A 20616-nucleotide genomic window follows, 5' to 3' on the forward strand; every position below is an offset into this window, starting at 1 on the left:
CTCTGCTCTTGATGAAAGCGAAGGAAACAAATAATTTAGTGTTTCACACTGTTAACATAGAGATCGTGAAAGAATCTGAGTTATGATCAACAAATTTAGGATATGTATATTTAAAATGGTTATATATAAAGTTCTCTATTAATAATTATGATGTCTAATAATAACTAATGGTAATTAATTATACAGGTTAAGAATTTGTTAATCTAAATAGAGGCCAAGATATCCTAAACGAAAGTTTGTATCTGAGCTTAGAGCACCAAGTTTAAATTGTTCCAATAAATCTGATTTGCATTCAATAAAAGGGAGAAAGTGCAAAACAGAAAAAAAATAAAAAATAAAATAGTGAAACAAGAAAAAATCCTGTGTTTTTCTGGTCATTAAATTGGGTCTAAGGATATCGTTAGGCCTAAAGATCTACTTAGAGTTATTGTTACTTTTGTTATGGTTACTTTTTTTTTTTTGTTTACAAAAATAAATACTTTAAAAACAATAATCAGATAACACAAGGTCTCTCAAGATTAATACTTGCTCAGTTGATAGCTTAGTGATAAAGTTAGAGAAAAATGGAGAGGAGTTTTAATGTGTTACCTGTAAAAATCACAACCTTATTATTTATTTTTAACTGACAAAAAAAAATATAATATCTGCTAAATAAATTAATTATATACATGTGAGTTTAATAGGCCTTACACGACTTTTTTTTATTAGTGTATTTAATATGTAATATTTTTAAAGACACTTTCTCGACAAAAAAAAAAACAGTTTAAAAATGTCATTCCAAAATTTATAGATAAATTACTTTTAAAATTTAATTTTAAAATACATTAAACATATATAGAAAAACAAAAATAATAGTGTAATTAACAAAAAAGTGATAATCTAAACAAGGTATCAATTGGTGGTTAAGTGGTTAGCGACGGTTTTGTGGAATTAGTACATTGCAAATTACCAATTTGTGAAAGTATATAAAGATGTTTTGGTCTTATGTCGGAGAAATATATATAGAGAGATAGATAGATAGGGTAGCAACTTCACTTCACTTGGTACTGTGAAAATGGCCACACTAATCTCATCTTCTTTGCACTCAATTCGCCTCTCTTCTTCTTTACTACCTTCTTCTTCTTCTCCCTCCTTAGGCTTTTGCAGCTTTCCCTTGCGTTCTCGCACTTCAACTTTGAAGGCACAAACAATTGAGAAACGTGTGACTAAGGCAGTGGAAGAAGAGACCCAACAACAACAACAACAATTCAACACCGAGTCTGAACAAACATCAACATCGGAACAGCAACCCGTTGTAGTTCCCGTTTCCCCATCTGATACTCTCACTATGTTCTTTCAGGTACAACATTTCTTCTTCCCCTTTTCTATTTCAACTTTTACTGAATTTTCCAAACCTACCCATTTCACAATTTTTGATCGTTTGTTTAATTTAACTCCATGAATCATTCACTTCAATGCCTTTTACTGGAATTGGGGTGCTAAATTGTAAAGGGGTTTTAGATATTAATCTCTATAAATTATGGCATATAAATAGCCAAATTAAACTATAAGATATAGCATTGTTGTATTAGTCCCGAAAAAATGAAATTTTCTACTTAAGTCCGTGATATATGCATGCTATTATCAGTCAGATTGGTTCGAGTTAACAGCGCCAGGGATAAATTTGACTTTTGAAATATATATTTTCTGCACCTACATGGTAATTTAATTTTCACGTTTCAATGGACTAATATGTTCAAGATATAAATTGAGGGTTTAGTCATTAAAATAAACCCCAATGCCCTTCCATCGTTGACCCTGTTGATAATTGTTTTTAAAGACAGTTTTAAAAAAATTATTTAATGATTTGTTTTTTTTAACAATTGTTTTAAAAAACTTTAAAATGGGAAATTGTTTTTAAAAATAAAAAAATCAGAACAGCTTTTTAACAATTTTTTTTATTCATGTTCTTAGAAACAGGCCAAAAAAGATGGAGAACATTACTCCTCTTTTTTCTCTCATCACTTTCGTGCAAGTTACTGTATTGAGTTCAAATGAGTTTTTTCAATTTTTTATTCTCCAAAACAATTTATAAACAAATTTAGAAACAATCATAACCTCAGCTAACTGTTTACTTCCGCACATTTTAAGGCAGAGGGAACAGTGAATGAAACAGCTATTCCAGCTTTGACCAAAGCTATAGAGGTAACTATGAATTTTCTTAGTCTAATTTTTTTGTTCAATCACTTCAATGTGAATATAAATTTGATGCTTAGACGCCATTTTTTGCCATTGTGTGTCTTCGTATTTCCACTCATGTTGATACTGTTCTGAGTTACTTGATGAGCATAGCAGCATAATACTTATAATTTAGGTCCTCATTTTAAAATTATTCTTCTGAAAAAGACGAGTGGTTTTTGTTACCGGATGATGATGTAGGAGGCTAAAAACAAGATATCAAATGTTTGGAGGTTTATTTAGACACAATATTGAATATCTTGGATTCAAATGTGATTTAAAATAAGGCAGTTCATACTATATTTGGGAAATCATAGTCAACCCAGTTTTTGAATGAGGGAAGATGATCAAAGGATAGTAATGGAGGGTAAGTCCCATCCCATATTGGCTAGGTGTGAGAGTTGAGACATGGAACCCCTATAATCCTATTTATGTTGGGGAAGCATTTGTCTCTTCTCCTCTCTATAAAATCCTAGCTTGTAGTAAGCACTCTTCTTGTAACATGGTCATTTCTGTAACATGTCACAGTATTTTGGCTTTCTACTAAATATTGCTTTTGCAATGAAGGTGATGTGAGGGGGAGTACTTTTCTTTGTTTGCAGCCACAATAATAGCTTAATCTAGTGATGGGCATGTCTCTTACTTATATGCCCTGCATTAAGGGTTTATAAGTAGAAAGCCTTTAATTCTACTTTTGTGAGATAGTTTGGTCAGTTGTTTGATTGTTTTCTTTCTTCAATCTTTTGCATTATTTTCATTTTTGTTGAGCATTTTTTATGTTCACCTTAACACTTACTTAACATTATTCCAATATATATATTTTTATAGGAGACGGAAGGTGTTACCAATTTGAAGTTTCAGCTTGTTGAGGGACTTGCAATTTTAGAGGTATATTAAGTACTTTAATACAATAGCCGCTTGCCAAAAAGGCATAGTTGTTTTAACTGATGAATTCTGAACTCTTGATTATCGATGATTGCCCAACATGAGTTTAATTATTTTTCTCCTATGGGTTGGCACCATAATTGGGATTGAAATCTTTAAGAATGCCTCTTAATAATTATAGTGTACAGTAATTGAATTTTGAAACCCATTGTATCCTTGATCAATATCAAACTTATAAAATCTAATACCTTACCATTGTCAAGGTTTTCATCTAATATATTTGGTTTTTACAATTGGCTATTATTGGTAAATTAATCCTTATATCTAAAAAATTTACATTTTAATCTCTATATGAATGTTTGATTATGCTTTGATTCCTGCTATATTATGCCATTTTAACATCATTATAGAATTGTAAAACAGCAAGTTATAATCTTTTTTGTTAAAGCAAGAACCAAAGCGAGATGAACCAGTTATCTAGAGCCTAAATAATATAATCTTTTTTGTATTAGAACTAATTCGTAAATGAGTATTAACTATACAAACCGGATATGTATATTAACCTTAATGGTGTTAAAATGGCAAGTTACAAGAGGGACGAAAGCTTAATAAAGCACTTGTATCGAGACTAAAACATAAGGTGTTTAGGTACAAGAACTAGTTCATAAATGAGCATAAACTATAAGAATCAAATGTATATTTTAACTAACAATTTAAAATGTGACTATTTATTAGGTGAACATTATTCAACAGAGTTTAATTTGACTTCAAGATCATTAATGACTTTTTGTGCTCTTGTTCAGTTGAGAAAACAGACAACAGTCCAAGCTACAGGAGTGGCTTCTGGTCTGGTAGAAACCATACAAGGTTCTGGCTTTAAATTGCAGACATTAAATCTGAGTTTTGACGATGAAGAAGTTGTAGCTGCCTAAACTGAATGTGATGATGTAATAGCAATGTTTAAGAGAGATTATGCTTTCCTGACTAAAGTTTACTACAGTCAGTTTGGTTTGTATAGGGCTGACTAAGGGTGTTTGTTACCTTATTTGTATTTGGAGGGTGTTGGTTAATTATGTTATTATTGTTATTATTATTATTAGTTCTTGAAAAAAGTGATGGGTATTTGATGATGAAAGCCTTCAATTGATACAGATGTGAGAATAGGACCATAGATGAACGACTACACATAAAACTGTTAAGTTTCAGAAAATGTTGCAAAACATTCTTTGCAAGAGGGTGGAAATCTAAAACTATCATGTAGGAATCACGTATCATCTGTAGAATGATTGTTCTGCATTTGATACTGATGAAGTTCTTTGGATAGTTGTTGTAGGAAATTCCTTAGATTTCAGCAAGTAACTGCATGTGTGGAAAGTTCACAAAACCACGTTAAACTTAATTTTAATGTAAAAGGTATAATTTGCAACGATAAAATAGATACACATTTTAATAGATTTGATTTCAATTTAATCACATAAAGCCTAATTTTAATTTATAAGTTATAATTTGTACGGTTAAAATAGATACACATTTGACTGGACTTGACATTGATTTAAACACGTTTGTATCACACAGTGATAATGATTAACAAGATTAACAAGCAAAGGTGTACACAAATGAATGGATAAAATCGAAACAGACCCAAAATTAAGAGTTCTATATTTGAAGAATAAGAGTCAATTTTATTATATTAGAAACGAGTGCTATTTCCTTACATGAAATGAGAAAATAATTGTGTTACAGAATATGGCGATGAAAAATCAATATTCTATTTTTAACCTTCCAACCAAAATACATTATAATACCAGATAAAGATCCCAAATAACTGTGTTACAATGAAATGTCACCCCAATGGCATACGTGTTACAGCATATAAAAATTCCAAGAATAAAAAAATGTTGAAAGTAGTTGAATTTTCAAGTTAGAAACTCAGCTAACATATACAGTGGTTACTCTAGAAAATCCATATACCTTCACTTTGAAAACCATAATTATCATAAACATATTCCAATGCATTTGAGAAGTAAAATGAAAATTTAGACACGACAGACAATTTTAAATGCTATTTAGGCTAATCTCATATGTCGTAACCTATATATGGTATATGGAGGTTGTTTCTGACGTGTGCTTCAATGGCAAGCACATGTTCCTCGTTGGATGTACCACAACCAAAAATAATCTTCAGTACTTACATAAGAAAGTAATTAATAATTAAGAAAGATAATATATAACAACAAAAAGAATAATGAAATAAATAAAAATTTAGGAATAAAAGTGGATGCTGTCTTCTCATGAAGCATTAGCCAAAAGATTAATGTAAAAATGTACCATTTCTTTAACATATATATGCTCTTAATGAAAAAAAAAATGCTCGTGCCATTCCAGATTATCTAATTTTTCTTGCACCAAAATGAAGGCACTAGCATAAATATAGCATTAGTCTTTATATTATTACTGGCCATTTTTTTTAAAAGGGTGTGCTACAACACTTAGAACTGTACCTTATTTCACTTTGGAGTCCAAAGTTTGACTTTAGGCTAAAAGTGCCAATCACATTACATGATGCAAAGGTATCAACAATGAACCATGAAGCATGGTTGTCACCTTGTATTTTTCATGTGACTTTTCAGACATTATTATAATTTTTTAAGTAGTAGATGTGATTCGATATCTGTTTAGGTCATATTATGTGTATTGGTCAGAATATTGTAACTGTGGCATGCTTAATATGCAGTGTGTAGGAAAGTCTGTGACACTGAAGAAATGCAAGTACACCAACCACAAACCACAGTATCCTAAGTGTGACTTAAAATATATGCTTTGTGCCAGTGTTTGTCGCAGAGACAAATTCTTAAGCATTTTAATGAACTCCACTTGTTAGAGTCCATCCAAGAGTAAATATATTAATATAAGCGTTGATTATTTTAGTTTTTAATTTGAAAAAATTATTTTAATTCTTTATTTTTTAAAGGATATTAATTTTTATTTTTATTATCATTTTTATAAAATTAAAGCTTAAAATGATTGATATTTATAATTTGAAAAACTAAAATATATATTTATTGGTCAATCTTTTTCTACGTAAACTTCTAATCTTCTGTCTTTCTTCCACTAATGGATTATTGCGAATTCCTCTAGCACTTGGACACGAAATACTACTGAAGTTGTTGGATAAATGTTTGACTCTTAAATCACAAGGGTTAAAAACTGACATTAATTACTCACTAAGGATTATCCAAGAGACAAACCTTAATATCAAGCATGTGTATGATTTACATTTAAATGTTCTTGAATTTATCTTTACTTCTATTAATTATAACTTTTATATTAAATTTATATTTATAATTTTTTAAAATATTTTTAAACACACTGATATGTCTAATAGTTAGACTCAAACTCTTTCTTATTATTTCATCACACATTTTAATCAAATGAAAAATAATATTGTATATGCTTGAGTCATGGTACATTATTTAAATTTGAATATTTATATTATTTAAAAATATTTTATAAAATATAAAATAAATCAATTTAACTATTAAATTATTTTATATTATTTTTATGATAATGTATATCAATTCATAAAATTTAAACATTTGTATATATATTATCTAAATTTAATATTTATTCTTATTTTAAAAATATATTATTCAAGTATATGTTAATTTTGTTTTTATAAATTTTATAAATGATTAATTTGATAAAAATCTTTAAACTATCTGTTTAAATAATTAATTTAACATCTAATTTTATCAATTGAAACTTATTTTCTAACCATGATTTACATGCTACTATAAAAATGAATGGAAGTTATTGTATTGCTTAGTGGCCTTAACCGGCATGATCAAGATGGTGGAAGGCCACTTCATCTAGAGTAAATATTCGTTTGCTAAAGCATAATAATAATAATAATAATAATAATAATAATAATAATAAATTTTAAAACAGTATGATAACTATATATATCATAGGGAACAATGGTCCAAACAATAAAGTGAGGATTTGGTAATGTGGTTGCCCTGTCCCGTCATGGAATGGTCTTGCTAGCTAGATTGGCAATGGGTCTTTTAAGAAGGACCTACACAAAAAATAAATAAATAAACTTCATTTTGTGGACATGTGTTGTGTTATTGAATACAAAGATGTACTGCTCTTAATAATAATAATAATAACAACCTTAGGAATCCTATGGTAACATTGATGCCAACCAATGCTGCCAACGAGGCATTTGTATTCGATAATGGGGGCTAAGTTGAAATGTATTGTTTCAAATATTAGTGAAAAACTTCAAACTTTATAGCAAAACTCAGTCAAACTACTAATTAGTTCTATATATAGCAGTGTACTAGTGTGTGATTAAATAACTAAATCTTCTTCTGATACAATGGAAATAGTGCATTGCAATAAAGAAGTATGGTTCCAGTTACATTCTTGTTTTTTTTCCTTTTCAAGTTGCAATTGATTAACAAGTCCATCACTGAGATCTGGTTGAAAAAAAAATTCAAATATCTGAGAGGAAATGGGTCAATTTTACTGTCATCATCCCTAAATCTAATTGCAAAGACATGTCAGACCATTCTCCTTCTTCGACATTGCACATGATATCACATGTTCTACCTTGAAAGTTAGGTGATATTACACCTTAGTTTATAATATCAAGTAACATGTTCACAACCACGATATCTAGTGATGCATACATATCAAGGTATTTTTGTTTGACTTTAATTTCATTTACCAACTTCTCTTTCTTTTCAAAAGAGACTCAACAGTGGATAAACTGACTTGTTTTACATTCTTAACTTATCTTCTTCAATTTGAGTTCTAATATATTAAGTTGTCTTAAATATGAGAATTTTGATAACTTAATTTGACTTAAATAATTTTATCTTTTAAAAAAACTTGTATGTGGTGAATGGAAGATCTCTTGCCTGCATATCACAGGTCATCCAAAACCCACACATATAATAAGCCTTTTACCTTTTATTTTGATGAGATGTGATCATTTTGTGAAAAATATATATTTTTTTAAAATATAAAAATATAATTTTTTCTTTTGTCTGATAGTTTTGAATTTTAGTGAAAAGAAAGAAAAATGAGAATGAGACTCATAATTTTTCTTTCATGTCTATAATATGTATTAAATAATGCGAGCTTTGTTTTTTTTTTTAGTTTATTTTATTGTTAATAATATAAAAATATAAACAAGTATTAAAATATTATATAAAATATTTAATTTTTTATTAAAATAATTTTTATTATTATAAAAAAATTTCATATATAATTTATTTATTTATTACTATTTAAATAAATATATTTGTAAAAAAATTTCATATTATTATCTATTTGAATATTTTTTTATTATAATTCTATTTTATTTTTTTTCTTGTCTAAACACAGCGTTAGTTTTGTATCATGAAACTTAATATGTTGCGATTAAGAAGTTAAGGCTTTGTTTGAGAGTTTGGAGAGAGAGGAAGGAAAAATGTTTGAAGGGAGAAGGAAATAAAAGGGAGGAAGGAAAAAGGAGGTTAAACTCCTCACTTATTTGGATGTTTAATATTGAGAAGAGAGGGTGATAGGAAGTTTAATTATATAAATAATTTTAAAATTAATATTTTTATTTTTAATTTTTTTTAAAAAATTATCACTTGAAAAACTAATATTAAAAAAAATTTAAAAAAATTATATTTGTAAAATAGTAGGAAAGAGTGAGAAAAAAAAACTCTAAAATATAGAAACTCAAAAAAATAAGCTTTTAGAAGATTTAAAATTTTTTTTAAAACTTTCTCCTCCTAATTAAGTAACTTTTAAATAAAATTAAACTCCTTTTAATCTCTTTCCTCCTGTCTTAAACTTAACTCCCAAACAAAGCTTAAGTCAACAATTTAACAACAAGGTATTATTATTATTATTATTATTTACCTTTTTTTATTTATCTAAACAACCATATTCATACGTCAGACTATGCGCGTTACTTTTTAGACTTTCCGGCCCATTCCATATGGTTCGCATAGAACTCGTGGCTTTTGTGTTACTTATCTCCATATGTTCTATTATTTGAAAACTATTTTTTCAAACATTCAAATTATATCTTTTTATTTTAGTTTAAATATATTTTTATCCTCATATTTTAATAAATTTTAATTTATATTTTTTTAATTCTTAATGTTGATATGCTTAGATTAAAAGAAGACAAGTGACAATATTTTAATGAATCTGATCGGCATCAGTGATTAAAAACAAAATTTTATTAAAATAAAGACTAAAATAAAAAATCGTTTAAAGAAATAAAAAAAATATTTAAACCTTTTATATATTTCTTCATACTTTTATCTTTTCACATATCAATTGAATATGAAAACGTTAGATGTTCATATAAGGTGGCTGAAAATTGTTGTCAATACAACAATTCCGATTGTGCAACCAAGGAACTATAATATAATGTGATTACACACACATACCTTAAAAAGTGTCAACTGTGATGACACGCATTAGAATTGGTGAAAAGCAAACCATTTACATGAAAATAAATAGTTACTTTGTGTTCCAATGTACCAACAAAAATTTTAGAGGTTATACATATAATAATGAAACCCACATTGTATATTAATAATGACAATTGTTATTTAACGTGTCTTCTACTTCAAGTCACCAACTTGTCCGTAATAAGTTTACAGTATGTTGTTCAATTTAAATTCACATTTTATTTTAGCAATTATTATTGATTTAGGTAATTTTTTATACATTAAATTTAAAAATATTATATAGTAAAATGAAATTATATATTTATTGAATTTTGATGGCCGACATATTCCTCAATGACAGACAGAGGAAACACAAATATACAAAACGGGCACGGTTTCCAAGTTTTGGGTAGCCCCTGCTTGGAGTTGGAGGTGATAATTGTGCCTGTGAAGGTAGCTGTTTTCCTCTTTACAAAGTTGACTTAAAAAGGAGAGAAAGAGAGAGAGAGTTAAATGAATAGTACGGTGACAACCCCATTTGGCCCTAATGTACCCCTTTTTAGTCATATCATATCCCTCTATCTTATTAGCTGTGTCCACATCAGGTAACTCATCTCACTATATCCTGTTACTTAGGGACTTTCATCAACTAGCTACCCATTTCATAAATATTTTCCTGTAACTTTGTTCATTTGTTATGATTTTCATACACCCTTTTTTTCTGTAGTTTTATTCTGCCTCCTCCTTCTGACTAAAAGTTATTTTAATGGTAAATTTTATAGTGTTCTACAAAAAAAAGAGTATTATATGTTGTTGTATATAAAATAATTATAATTATTAATTTTAATAATAGAGTTAGTGATATATTTAAAAAAGACAAATATTTTTTAATATTTTAATATAATCTAAAAAAATATTTAATACTTTTTTAATTTACGAGTACAGTATCAAACACTTATTTTAATTTATATAAATTTTTATTTAAATATTTTGTAATCAATTTATACACTATTAAAGAAGTTGTAGCCTTAACTAAAGAAATTAATACATGAGCTTAAGATATGATTTAACTTTTTATATGATAAGAATAAACTTTTTACGCACGTTTAACACTAATGAAACGAGAAAATTTGCTATATGAAAATCTCATCTCCTCATTTTCTTCTATTTTGTTTGCTTCTCCCTTGTTTTCATCTTCTCATAGCAAATATATGCAATCCATAAAAAATGACATTGCCTTCAGTGGCGGATTAATCAAACTGAGACTTGGTGAGAACATAGGTCATGAATCTAGACATGAACAATATATTATTATATGAAATTCTGAGAGACAGGCCTTGTGTTGAGCTACATAGATTAGTGGCAACACACACTCTTATAAGAGAACTCGAAATAAGATATGATAGTTTAGTAGACACAATGTTAGGGGCACGTGGGTAGAAGCTGTTTAATTAGGTGACAGCCAGGCATTAATTCACCAGCCTATGACCCAAACGCTTTCTTCTGGGACTGTACACAACTTTTTCTCTAATATCTCTCCCTACCCTTGACCTCTATATAATACAACGTCTACTCTATGCTTCAATTAACATTCACTAGATTCCTCTTCCAACCTTTCTGGCCCCTCCTTCACCAATGTCTTCCAAATCCATTCTTCTTCTGGCCATTTTTCTAGTGGTCGCCACTAAGGTATACATACATACATTTTATTATACTCTTCACTCACTCATCATTTGCACACCATACCAAAAAGGGTCTTCTAATTTAAACTTAATTAAGTGCAGGTTCTTTCGGATGATGAAGATCTCAAGATAGTGGTATGTTAACAATACAAAATTTTGCTTTCAATCTTCGTGTGATTCCATTTTGACATATCTTAACAACCTTGTTAAAAGGTTCCATTTTTTAATTGTTGTCATATATATATATATATATATATATATTAATAATATATTATGACTAATCTAGGTAGAAAAATATGGGATTTCTTACATACAGGTGAACTATGCAAGTCCTCAAGTCCCAGCACCACCAGTGAAGGCACCACCGCCCCTAGTGAAATCACCATCTTATCCTCCAATAGTGAAGCCACCAAGTCCAACACCCCCTCTGAAGGTACCTCCTCCTTATCCCCCAGTAGTGAAGCCACCAACACCACCAGTGAAGACACCTCCTTCTCCCTATCCACCAGTGGTGAAGCCACCAACACCAACCCCACCAGTGAAGACACCACCTTCTTATCCACCAGTGGTGAAGCCACCAACACCAACCCCACCAGTGAAGGCACCTCCTTCTTATCCCCCAGTGGTGAAGCCACCAAGTCCAACACCACCAGTAGTGAAACCACCATCTCCTACACCCCCTGTGGTGTACCCTCCTGTTACTCCCTCTCCACCAACTCCTGTAGTGAAATCAAAGAAGGGTAAGTGGGTACCACATTCTTGTCTTTGATAGAAAGTGTTTCTTGTACAGGGAAAGTGAGACATCTTTTTGGTGTTAATTTTTTGTTTTAAAAAGTGTTCTTGAGATTTGTGTATACAATGTCAATATGTATGGATAGTATTGATTTTCATATGTTTAAATAATATATCTAAATCTTTTACATAATTTTTATAGAGAAATGAATTTTTTATAATGAATTTATATAGTTTTTTGTTTAATGGAGATAAAAAATAAGTGAAAGAGTTTTAGGACTTGCATAGCTAAAAGTTGACAAACCATTTTATGTCACATTACATATTATTTATTATGTTTTATTTTTACTTTTTTTTTATATAGAGATTTTAAAAATACTTTTAACTTACGTGTTTTAAAATGCTTTGCTTAATGGTTTTAAAAATATTTTTTTAAAAGAGAAAATATGCATATTGAATAATTGAAGTGGCTGACAGGTAAGAGGAAATATTTCAAAAGTAAAAATATTATATTAGATTATGCAAATTTTTTAATCTCTACGTTCTTTTTTCCCTTTTTCTTTTTGCATACATCTGAGAGAATCATTACTCTAATGTTAATCCGAATTAATTGTATTCATTTGTGCTTACTTTAAAATGTTAGTGAGATCAGATGAATTAACAATATTTTGCTCTCTCTCTTTTCCCTTTAATTTTTGTGAGCAGATTGCATTCCACTCTGTGATTATAGATGCCAATTACACTCAAGGAAGAGATTGTGCATGAGAGCATGCATGACATGCTGTGATCGTTGCAAATGTGTACCTCCTGGAACTTATGGTAACCGGGAAAAATGTGGCAAGTGCTACACTGATATGTTGACTCACGGGAACAAAAACAAGTGCCCATAGATATGCTTATCCAGTACCTAATTATTAAGCTTTTAAGTAATCCAAGTTTGAATGATTATGTGGTTTGAATTGTTAGTGTATGTAATAACTGAGTTATAATCAGCATAAGTTATACAAGTTATGGTGTTAATCAATTAGTTCAACACTGTCTGTGTTGTCTATATATGGGATCGATGTGGTCCACGAAGAAATTTATATTCATGTGATTAATATAAGTATTTGGTGTACGAATTCAGGACTACAATTAATATATGAACATGACATGGCTTAATTTGATTCCGTTTTGGGCACTTATATTTGAGATCCATTGAATTGGGTGCGATATGCTTGACTTGTCCTTTTGTTTGCTTAGATTCAACCATGGGGTCGCAACATTGAATCTCTCCATCTACCACTCTCAGAATGCTTTGATTAACTGTACTAATAGAACAAAACTCAATGCTATACATTATAAAGCACTGAATTTCAAAAGCAAGCGACTTAAGCTATTTAAGGAATCGTTGTTTTGGAGGTTGTTCTTATTAGCTGTTTGAGTTTGTGGTACCTGGGTCCCTACTGTCTACTGTACTGAGTAGTTTAAATGTTACGAAATCTCGAATGATTGCATTGCCGGTTTAATATATATATATACTGAAGAAGAATCTTTTTATACACGCGTAAATTTAAATTTTTTTATTTAATTTAAATTTAATAGTTAATAAAATAATAAATTATAATTTATTAAATTTAAATTAAATAAAATATTTAAATTAAGTATAAATTTTTTTTATTTTTTATTTTTTTATATATATATACTTCTGATAAGTAGATACAAAAATAAATATTTGAGCAAATAAAGTGATTTCAGTAAAAAAAAAAATGAAAATACAATTATATAATCTGATTTATTAGTTATTAAGTTTGTTTTTATAAATGTTAAATATGACAGTTTAATTGTGTTACTTTGGAAAATAATTAATAACTTTATACTTATAAATCATAAAAAGTTAATATAATTTGATATTTAACCACAATGTTGTCTTTTGTGTACATTCATAGAGTGGGTGTGATAGCTCGAAGAGATTATGTTAGTGTTAGCTTACAATTTAAAGTGTGATCTAACTATATAGTTAGGGAATTTAAAAAAAGGGATTGACCCTCATGAAACTAAATATTTATTTATATTTTCAAAGTATTGCAACATACTATGGGCTAAAATATTGAGAAGAACTTTTTTAATGTGTTAAAATTTTGAATTAAAGATAAAAATTTATTTATAATCCATTAAAAGATATTTTTCGGTATTTTAACTTTGTCGTATGTCATGAAAATAAGTTCTAAATTGAAATAAAATTAAAGGTTATGTATAAGTATCTCTCATACAGTAAAATTCAGTGATTTTACAAAACTTGTGTTTCTTCTTTATCATGAATATTTCTTTTAGATATTAATTAGATCTAAATTTAATTACCGATCCCCATTTTCTAAAAAAGATGAATTACCGTTCCTAATTGAAACTCATAATCTGCATAGAAAATCAACATTTATACGAATTTTTCACTATATATATACGAATAATAAAAAGCAGATTGTGTAATCGTACTTATACGGATTTATTATTTAATTTTAATGTATTGTTAATGTCAATATTTTATTGTTAATGAATTCAAATACATAATAAATACTTTTAAATTATTTATTATAAAAGTTAACAATTCTTCCTATAATGTGGTCTTACACTCTGATTGCATTTTAATTAAATTTTGTTGTAATATATCTATTTTTTTATATTACTAATTATTTATATTGTATTTTAATAACATCAAATAATTTTTTCATTAATGTTAACTATATATTAAAAAATTATTAAAATTTATTTAATGAAAGAAACATTAAATTCTTTGTTTAGTATCTAAAAGTTGACTTTATATTAATTTTATTATTAAAATAAACATAAATATAAAAAGTTTAAAAGTTAGAAATTTTAAATGTTAATAAACTCATACAAAAATTTTAAAAATTAAAAATATCACATGATACTTCTAATGAAAGATCTTTAATAATATATAGACAATTAATCATTTATACTGGATTATTAATGATGTTAATTTTTTTTTATTTATGTTACACGTATACTTAATGAAGATATCATAACTTATTTTTAAAAATATTAAATTATTAAAATTGTATTTAAAATTTACTAGATATGAATTTAATTATTAGAAACTATAAAATTCTAAAATAAAAGAAAAAAAAGTTAGCAATGCAATAAATTAATGCACAGATGAATGAAAATGTTAATAAAAAATAAATGAAATAATAAATTAATATTTTTAAAATAAAAAAGATATATAGTATTGGTGGAAAGAAGAGTATGAAAATGAAAAACTAGAAAAAGGACTTGTGGCATCTAATATTAATGTTTTCACACTTGCAATGGGTTGAAATGATCTTAGGAGGCCCAACATCAATATTAAACTAATCGTGATTTATAATTATATATTTTGGTGATTAGATTAAAATAATAACAAATTAATAAGAATATAATAATGATATCGTCAACTTCAAATTAATAATTAAAATAAATTATAAGGGGTGTTAACTAAGCTAAATATAGTCATTATGGCACCAATAAACCATTAGCTTATGGCCCAATTGAATATTACTTGTAATAAATACTTGGAATTCTCGCTGATGCTGAATTTCTACGACGCCGTTTCGCTTTGGTTACATCGCTTGTCAACTTGCGTTGCGACAACAACATCAAATTCCCCAACGCGTTTACGATGGTTAATTGTGTTTCGCCCATAAGGATTTATTTTTTACAATATTTTTGAAAAATATTTTATTTTTGTAATATATTAATATTATTAAACATTATATTTTTAATTAAAAATTTATTATTAAAATTTTACTGTGCATATTTTCTTACAAATTTTTAAAAACAAAATTAAAAATAATTAAAGTAGAATTAATTTTTATTCTTTTCAGCGTGACTTGACTTGTACAAGGAGACTTTACATCCCACTGGTCTTACAATATGAGCATCTCTCTCAAACGAGGACATATTAAAAAATAATTAACATTTTATTTAATAATTTTATTTTTATTTAATAATTTTATTTTAACATTTAATATATGTATATATATATATATATATATATATATATATATATATATTAAAAAACAATTAGATGTTAATTATAAAATTTTATATTTATATTTAAAATTTTATACACATAATTAATATATTAATATTATATGATTTAATAATTATATCAATAAAATTTATTGATTATAAAGAATTGTTAAACTTATTATTTTTTGCTAAATTCTTAATTTTTAAAATAATTTCATTTATCAATTTTATCATAAATTCCGTATATTTAAATAGAGAATGAAAATTTAAAAAATAAAATAAAATATAATTGATAAATAAATTATATTTATATAATATGAAAAAGAGTTGAATAAGTTCAGGAAAAAATCATACAAAATATAAATTATTATTTTTTTGTCTGAAATGACACATAATAAATTTTTATTAAATTTTTTTAATATAGCTAATATATTGACACTAATAAATATTATAATTTTCATAAAATGTATTATTTATTAATTTTTATTACGTATAATTTTGTACGGATTAATTTGTTTTATCTTTTTAACTTGACTTAAACAAGGAGGTTATTGTATAAAATAATGTTGACCCGTGTGTTGACTTGTTATTCGAAGCTTTGCAATGGATTCTACTCTTCCCTATGTCTTTCCACTGAATTTCCTAATCATAAACCCATCAGAGACTTTAAATTCACCATTAAATAAACGCACAGAGTTCATCATCTCAAGCATTTGTTCTCAAATCTCAACTCAACCACCATGACTCAGTCCCAATCGTATGTGATTAATTATTATTATTATTTTCTTTGATTTTGTATATGAAAATTTATAAAAGTAAAATAACGTTGTACTTTGTGTTTGCAGATTTAGCAATGGAATGGAGCTTGCAACCTTTGTGACAAGCTCTGGTGTTCTTTGTAGAACATGGGATGTTATAGATTCTCGTTACCAAGGAATCACTTCATGCGTTGGAAATGGAATGTTCTGGAAGGTTTATGAAGAACCGGGTTCTGGTTTGACCGTTGTAGCGTTTGAGGTCAAGGAGGATTTTAACCTTGAATCGAATAGGGTTTCATCTTCTGATCTTAGGAAGAAAGGTTGCCTTCAATTTGAGTTTTTGTGTACTAAGAAAATTCCAGATTTCTCTGTTAATGCCTCTGTGGTTTCACTATTCTATGAGAATCTTCAGGGGCTTGATCAGTTGAAGTCCCAGGTATGAAAGTTCTATGCTTTTTGAAAAATTGCAAGCTGAAAATTCCTTAGATTAATTTGGATACTATGTTGCATATTTTATATGCATGAAAAACTGTGTTTCCCTGATGTAAATGTAGAGATTCATGGGTGGATTTTTTAGGTGTGTTTGATTTGATTGTGTTCTTTTTGTCTTTTGATTATTAAAAACTATTTTAAGAACAAATTTCAAAAATTAATTTTTAGAATGGGGTGATTGAGGAAGAAGATGAAGCGGCAGAAGAAAAAACATCAGCCTTATAAGATATGTTTTGGTTTTTAAATATTATTATTATAAGCTGAAAAAAGAGATATTGATTTAGAAAACAATTTTAAAAAATCACTCTTATAGAACAACTTTTTTTTTTTTTTTAAATAGGAAATAGTTTTCCAAATCAGGAAACAAACTAGTCCATTGGTGTTTCTTTATTTTGTGTGTCTATAGCATTGCTCCTGGTGCAGTGATATTATTCTATCAAACAAATCTAGTTCTTCATCTATAAGCAACGACCTTGACAAAGAGATAGAAGTCAGATTGATAATTGAGCATGGATTGGTACTTTGCTAATTTAATCTGCAAAGTAATTTAGTCTGTAAAACAAATGATTGAATGGATGACGTGAATGACTTCCCAAAGTCTTACAGATGAAAAGTATTACACATAAGTGACCTTATAATATGCATTTCTTCACTCAGTTTCTTCAACAACTTGTACTTCTAATACTCTTTGTACTTAACTTCTTTACAATAGATGTTTAGGGAATAGTACATGCATACTTAAGGATGTTTGGAATAAAATTTTGGGGATAATTTTCCATTGATCTTAAATTTTTGTCATAAGAATGATGTAGATCTTCTACATGTGTCTGGACATATATTGTTATAACAATTCTAATGCAGATTAATAGCAAATCTCAAGTGATTGTTACTGGACATGCTCTTGGAGGAACAATTGCTGCAATCTTCACTTTATCACTATTAGATAGCATTGGTTCGGGAAAGAAACGCCTTCTCTGCATCACCTTTGGTTCTCCCCTTATTGGTGATGAAAATTTGCTAGCAGCTGTATCCCGTAATTCGACATGGAATTCTTGCTTTCTACACATGGTCTCTTGCAAAGATCCACTTCCAAAAAAATTGAGACCTTGCACCAGTGATTACATGCCTTTTGGAACATTTCTCTTCTGTTCCGACAATAATTCTACTTGTTTTGAGAATCCTGACTCTATTTTGGAAGTTCTCTTGAGCTCAATGCATGATCAAAGTCAAGGACTTCGGCGCATAGATTATGGAAACATAGTGGAAGGTCTCTATCGTAAAGCAATTTGCAAGGACTTTACTGCACAGCTGCAAGACTTGCCTCGTTCTAATTCACTGCAAGCATGTATCAGTGTGCAGTTGTTGGCGCTAGGATTGATACAACATATGCAGGTTGCTGAATATCTCTTGTTTCTAAAAAACTTGTATTCTAAGTTAACCTTATTTGACTTTTGATGTCTAATTATAGATTATTAAGTAAATGCAATTTTTGCTAATCTCATTAAAATTGATTTGGCGGCAGCAGCAGCTACAGATCAATGATTTGGTAACAAAGATCGTAGCACAGGAAAGAAAATTCAATTTCCAAAAGGGTGGAAAATTTGATCCATCCAAGAAATTGAATGTAATGAAGATAGACATGGCCCAACTTGAATGGTACAAGAAGGATTCTAAAAATCGACATATAGGGTACTATGACAGCTACAAGAAGATGTACTTAACAAGTGATCAAGATGCTGTTAAGTTCCAGAAAAACCTCACAAACTACTGGAATGATATGGTTGAAGAAGTAGAAATGAAACCTCAGACGGAAGGTGCAGCTTTTCGTACTCGCTGGCTCTATGGTGGGACTAATTACAGAAGAATGGTTGAACCCCTAGATATTGCCGAGTACTATGGGAAGGGCGGCAAAGACTACGTGAAAAACGGAAGATCTAGACATTATAAAGTGTTGGAGGAGTGGGTGAATGAAGCGAGAACGCCCCCAAGTGATCCAAATAGTATAAGCAAAAAGAATGTGGAACTAATTTTGACCATTGATTCTTGCTTTTGGGCACATGTTGAAGAGGCTCTCCTTTCTTGCCAACAGTTGGAGTTTGCACTATCTAGTTTGGCAGAGAAGGATGAGGCAACTAGGAAGTTGCTTCAATTCGAGGAGTATGTTTATGAGTCACTTAAGAAATATGAAGTGTCACCGGAGATTTTCCTGAAGGATAGCAGCTACATGGCTTGGTGGAATCGGTATAAGACAATTAGGGGAACTACAGGTATTCCAGCACTAGCAAGCTTCATGAGCAATCCTAATAATTTTGATCAATATACTGAGGGAACTTATGACTTCCGCTGAAGTATGTTTGCGTGGTTCAGCAGTGTATAATAATGAATTATGATTTCATTTCATTCTGCACCTTTCAACCTTCTTTGTATTTCCTTTGTTGAATGAAGTTGAGATCCTGGATTTTCTCTTGTGTTCTGATATTGGAAGTTTTTAGAGTTGTGTTTCCCTTGCAAACCTTCAATCTCTCATTCTTGGAATTTTAAGTTGTGTGTAATATTAACATAATTTGAAGGTTATGTGTGAAGGATGGACCACTCAGCAGATGATGTCATTAAAAAATTTTATGTTTTAAATGTTATATTTCTTACACTTTATAACATCGTAAAATTAATTTAACAATGGAAAATGAGTATTGTATGGTGAGAGATGTTCTAATAAGGGAGAGAGAAAGTAAACAAAGAAAAGATGAAAAAAGGGTGGAAGTAATGCAAGAGTATGAATACTTTGTTTTAAAATTCATAATCACCACTGTTTTTCTTGAGAGTTTACTTGATTCTTCTTTTCCATATTGCTTAAAATCGTGTGATTTAGTTTCGTGTTTACTTTATTTAAAAATATAGAAATTTAAAATTACTATTGAAAGAAAAAATAAATCATAGTATTATAAAATAATAATAATAATAATAATAATTATAATTATTACACAGTAATTTTTAATAAATTTTATAGGATAATAACAATATAATAAGAATGCTAAATAAATTTTAACAAAAATAAGAATCATACAATATCAGTAATGAATTAACAATAATAGCAATAAATTGTTTTAAGAAAAATAATTAAAATAACATTTATGTATTACAAAATAGTGCTTAAATATTTCTATTAATGAAAAAAAATCAGAAAATAAGAACATTTAGTATTATCCAAATCGTAACAATTTAAATATAGTTACAATGTTTATCATTTTACAAAATATTTATCATTATTTTAAATAAAAATATAGTTACAATGTTTTTAGTTTCATAAAAAATATTTTGTATCCAAATTAAATTTTATTATTGTTTTTAAAAACTTTGTTTTATTATCCATTTAATTTT

General features: G+C 28.2%; 3 protein-coding genes across 5 annotated transcripts; all 3 read left to right on the forward strand.

The window, feature by feature from the left end:
- The first annotated feature begins 988 nt into the window (after positions 1-988).
- Positions 989-4201, forward strand: LOC113867517. Its single transcript, XM_027502897.1, has 4 exons — positions 989-1339; positions 2131-2184; positions 3046-3105; positions 3906-4201. Exons 1-4 carry the CDS (start codon positions 1055-1057, stop codon positions 4032-4034), a joined length of 528 nt encoding a protein of 175 aa, XP_027358698.1. The 5' UTR covers positions 989-1054; the 3' UTR covers positions 4035-4201.
- Positions 4202-11158: 6957 nt separating this feature from the next.
- LOC113868035 (gibberellin-regulated protein 14) lies at positions 11159-12870 on the forward strand. Its single transcript, XM_027503588.1, has 4 exons — positions 11159-11255; positions 11351-11383; positions 11565-11988; positions 12686-12870. The coding sequence occupies exons 1-4, from the start codon at positions 11202-11204 to the stop codon at positions 12868-12870; spliced, it is 696 nt and encodes a 231-aa protein (XP_027359389.1). The 5' UTR covers positions 11159-11201.
- Positions 12871-16545: 3675 nt separating this feature from the next.
- On the forward strand, positions 16546-19846 carry LOC113867196 (senescence-associated carboxylesterase 101). 3 transcript variants are annotated; one of them, XM_027502321.1, is made up of 4 exons: positions 16546-16745; positions 16834-17182; positions 18100-18630; positions 18764-19745. In XM_027502321.1, exons 1-4 carry the CDS (start codon positions 16729-16731, stop codon positions 19583-19585), a joined length of 1719 nt encoding a protein of 572 aa, XP_027358122.1. In that variant the 5' UTR covers positions 16546-16728; the 3' UTR covers positions 19586-19745. The 3 variants fall into 3 exon arrangements, with proteins under 3 accessions (XP_027358122.1, XP_027358121.1, XP_027358120.1); XM_027502320.1 differs by having other exon boundaries at positions 16553-16745; positions 18761-19846; XM_027502319.1 differs by having other exon boundaries at positions 16553-16745; positions 18758-19697.
- The last annotated feature ends 770 nt before the right edge of the window (positions 19847-20616 follow it).

The sequence above is a fragment of the Abrus precatorius genome, unplaced genomic scaffold, assembly GCF_003935025.1.
Source record: "Abrus precatorius isolate BTA unplaced genomic scaffold, Abrus_2018 Scaffold5, whole genome shotgun sequence".
NCBI lineage: Eukaryota > Viridiplantae > Streptophyta > Magnoliopsida > Fabales > Fabaceae > Abrus > Abrus precatorius.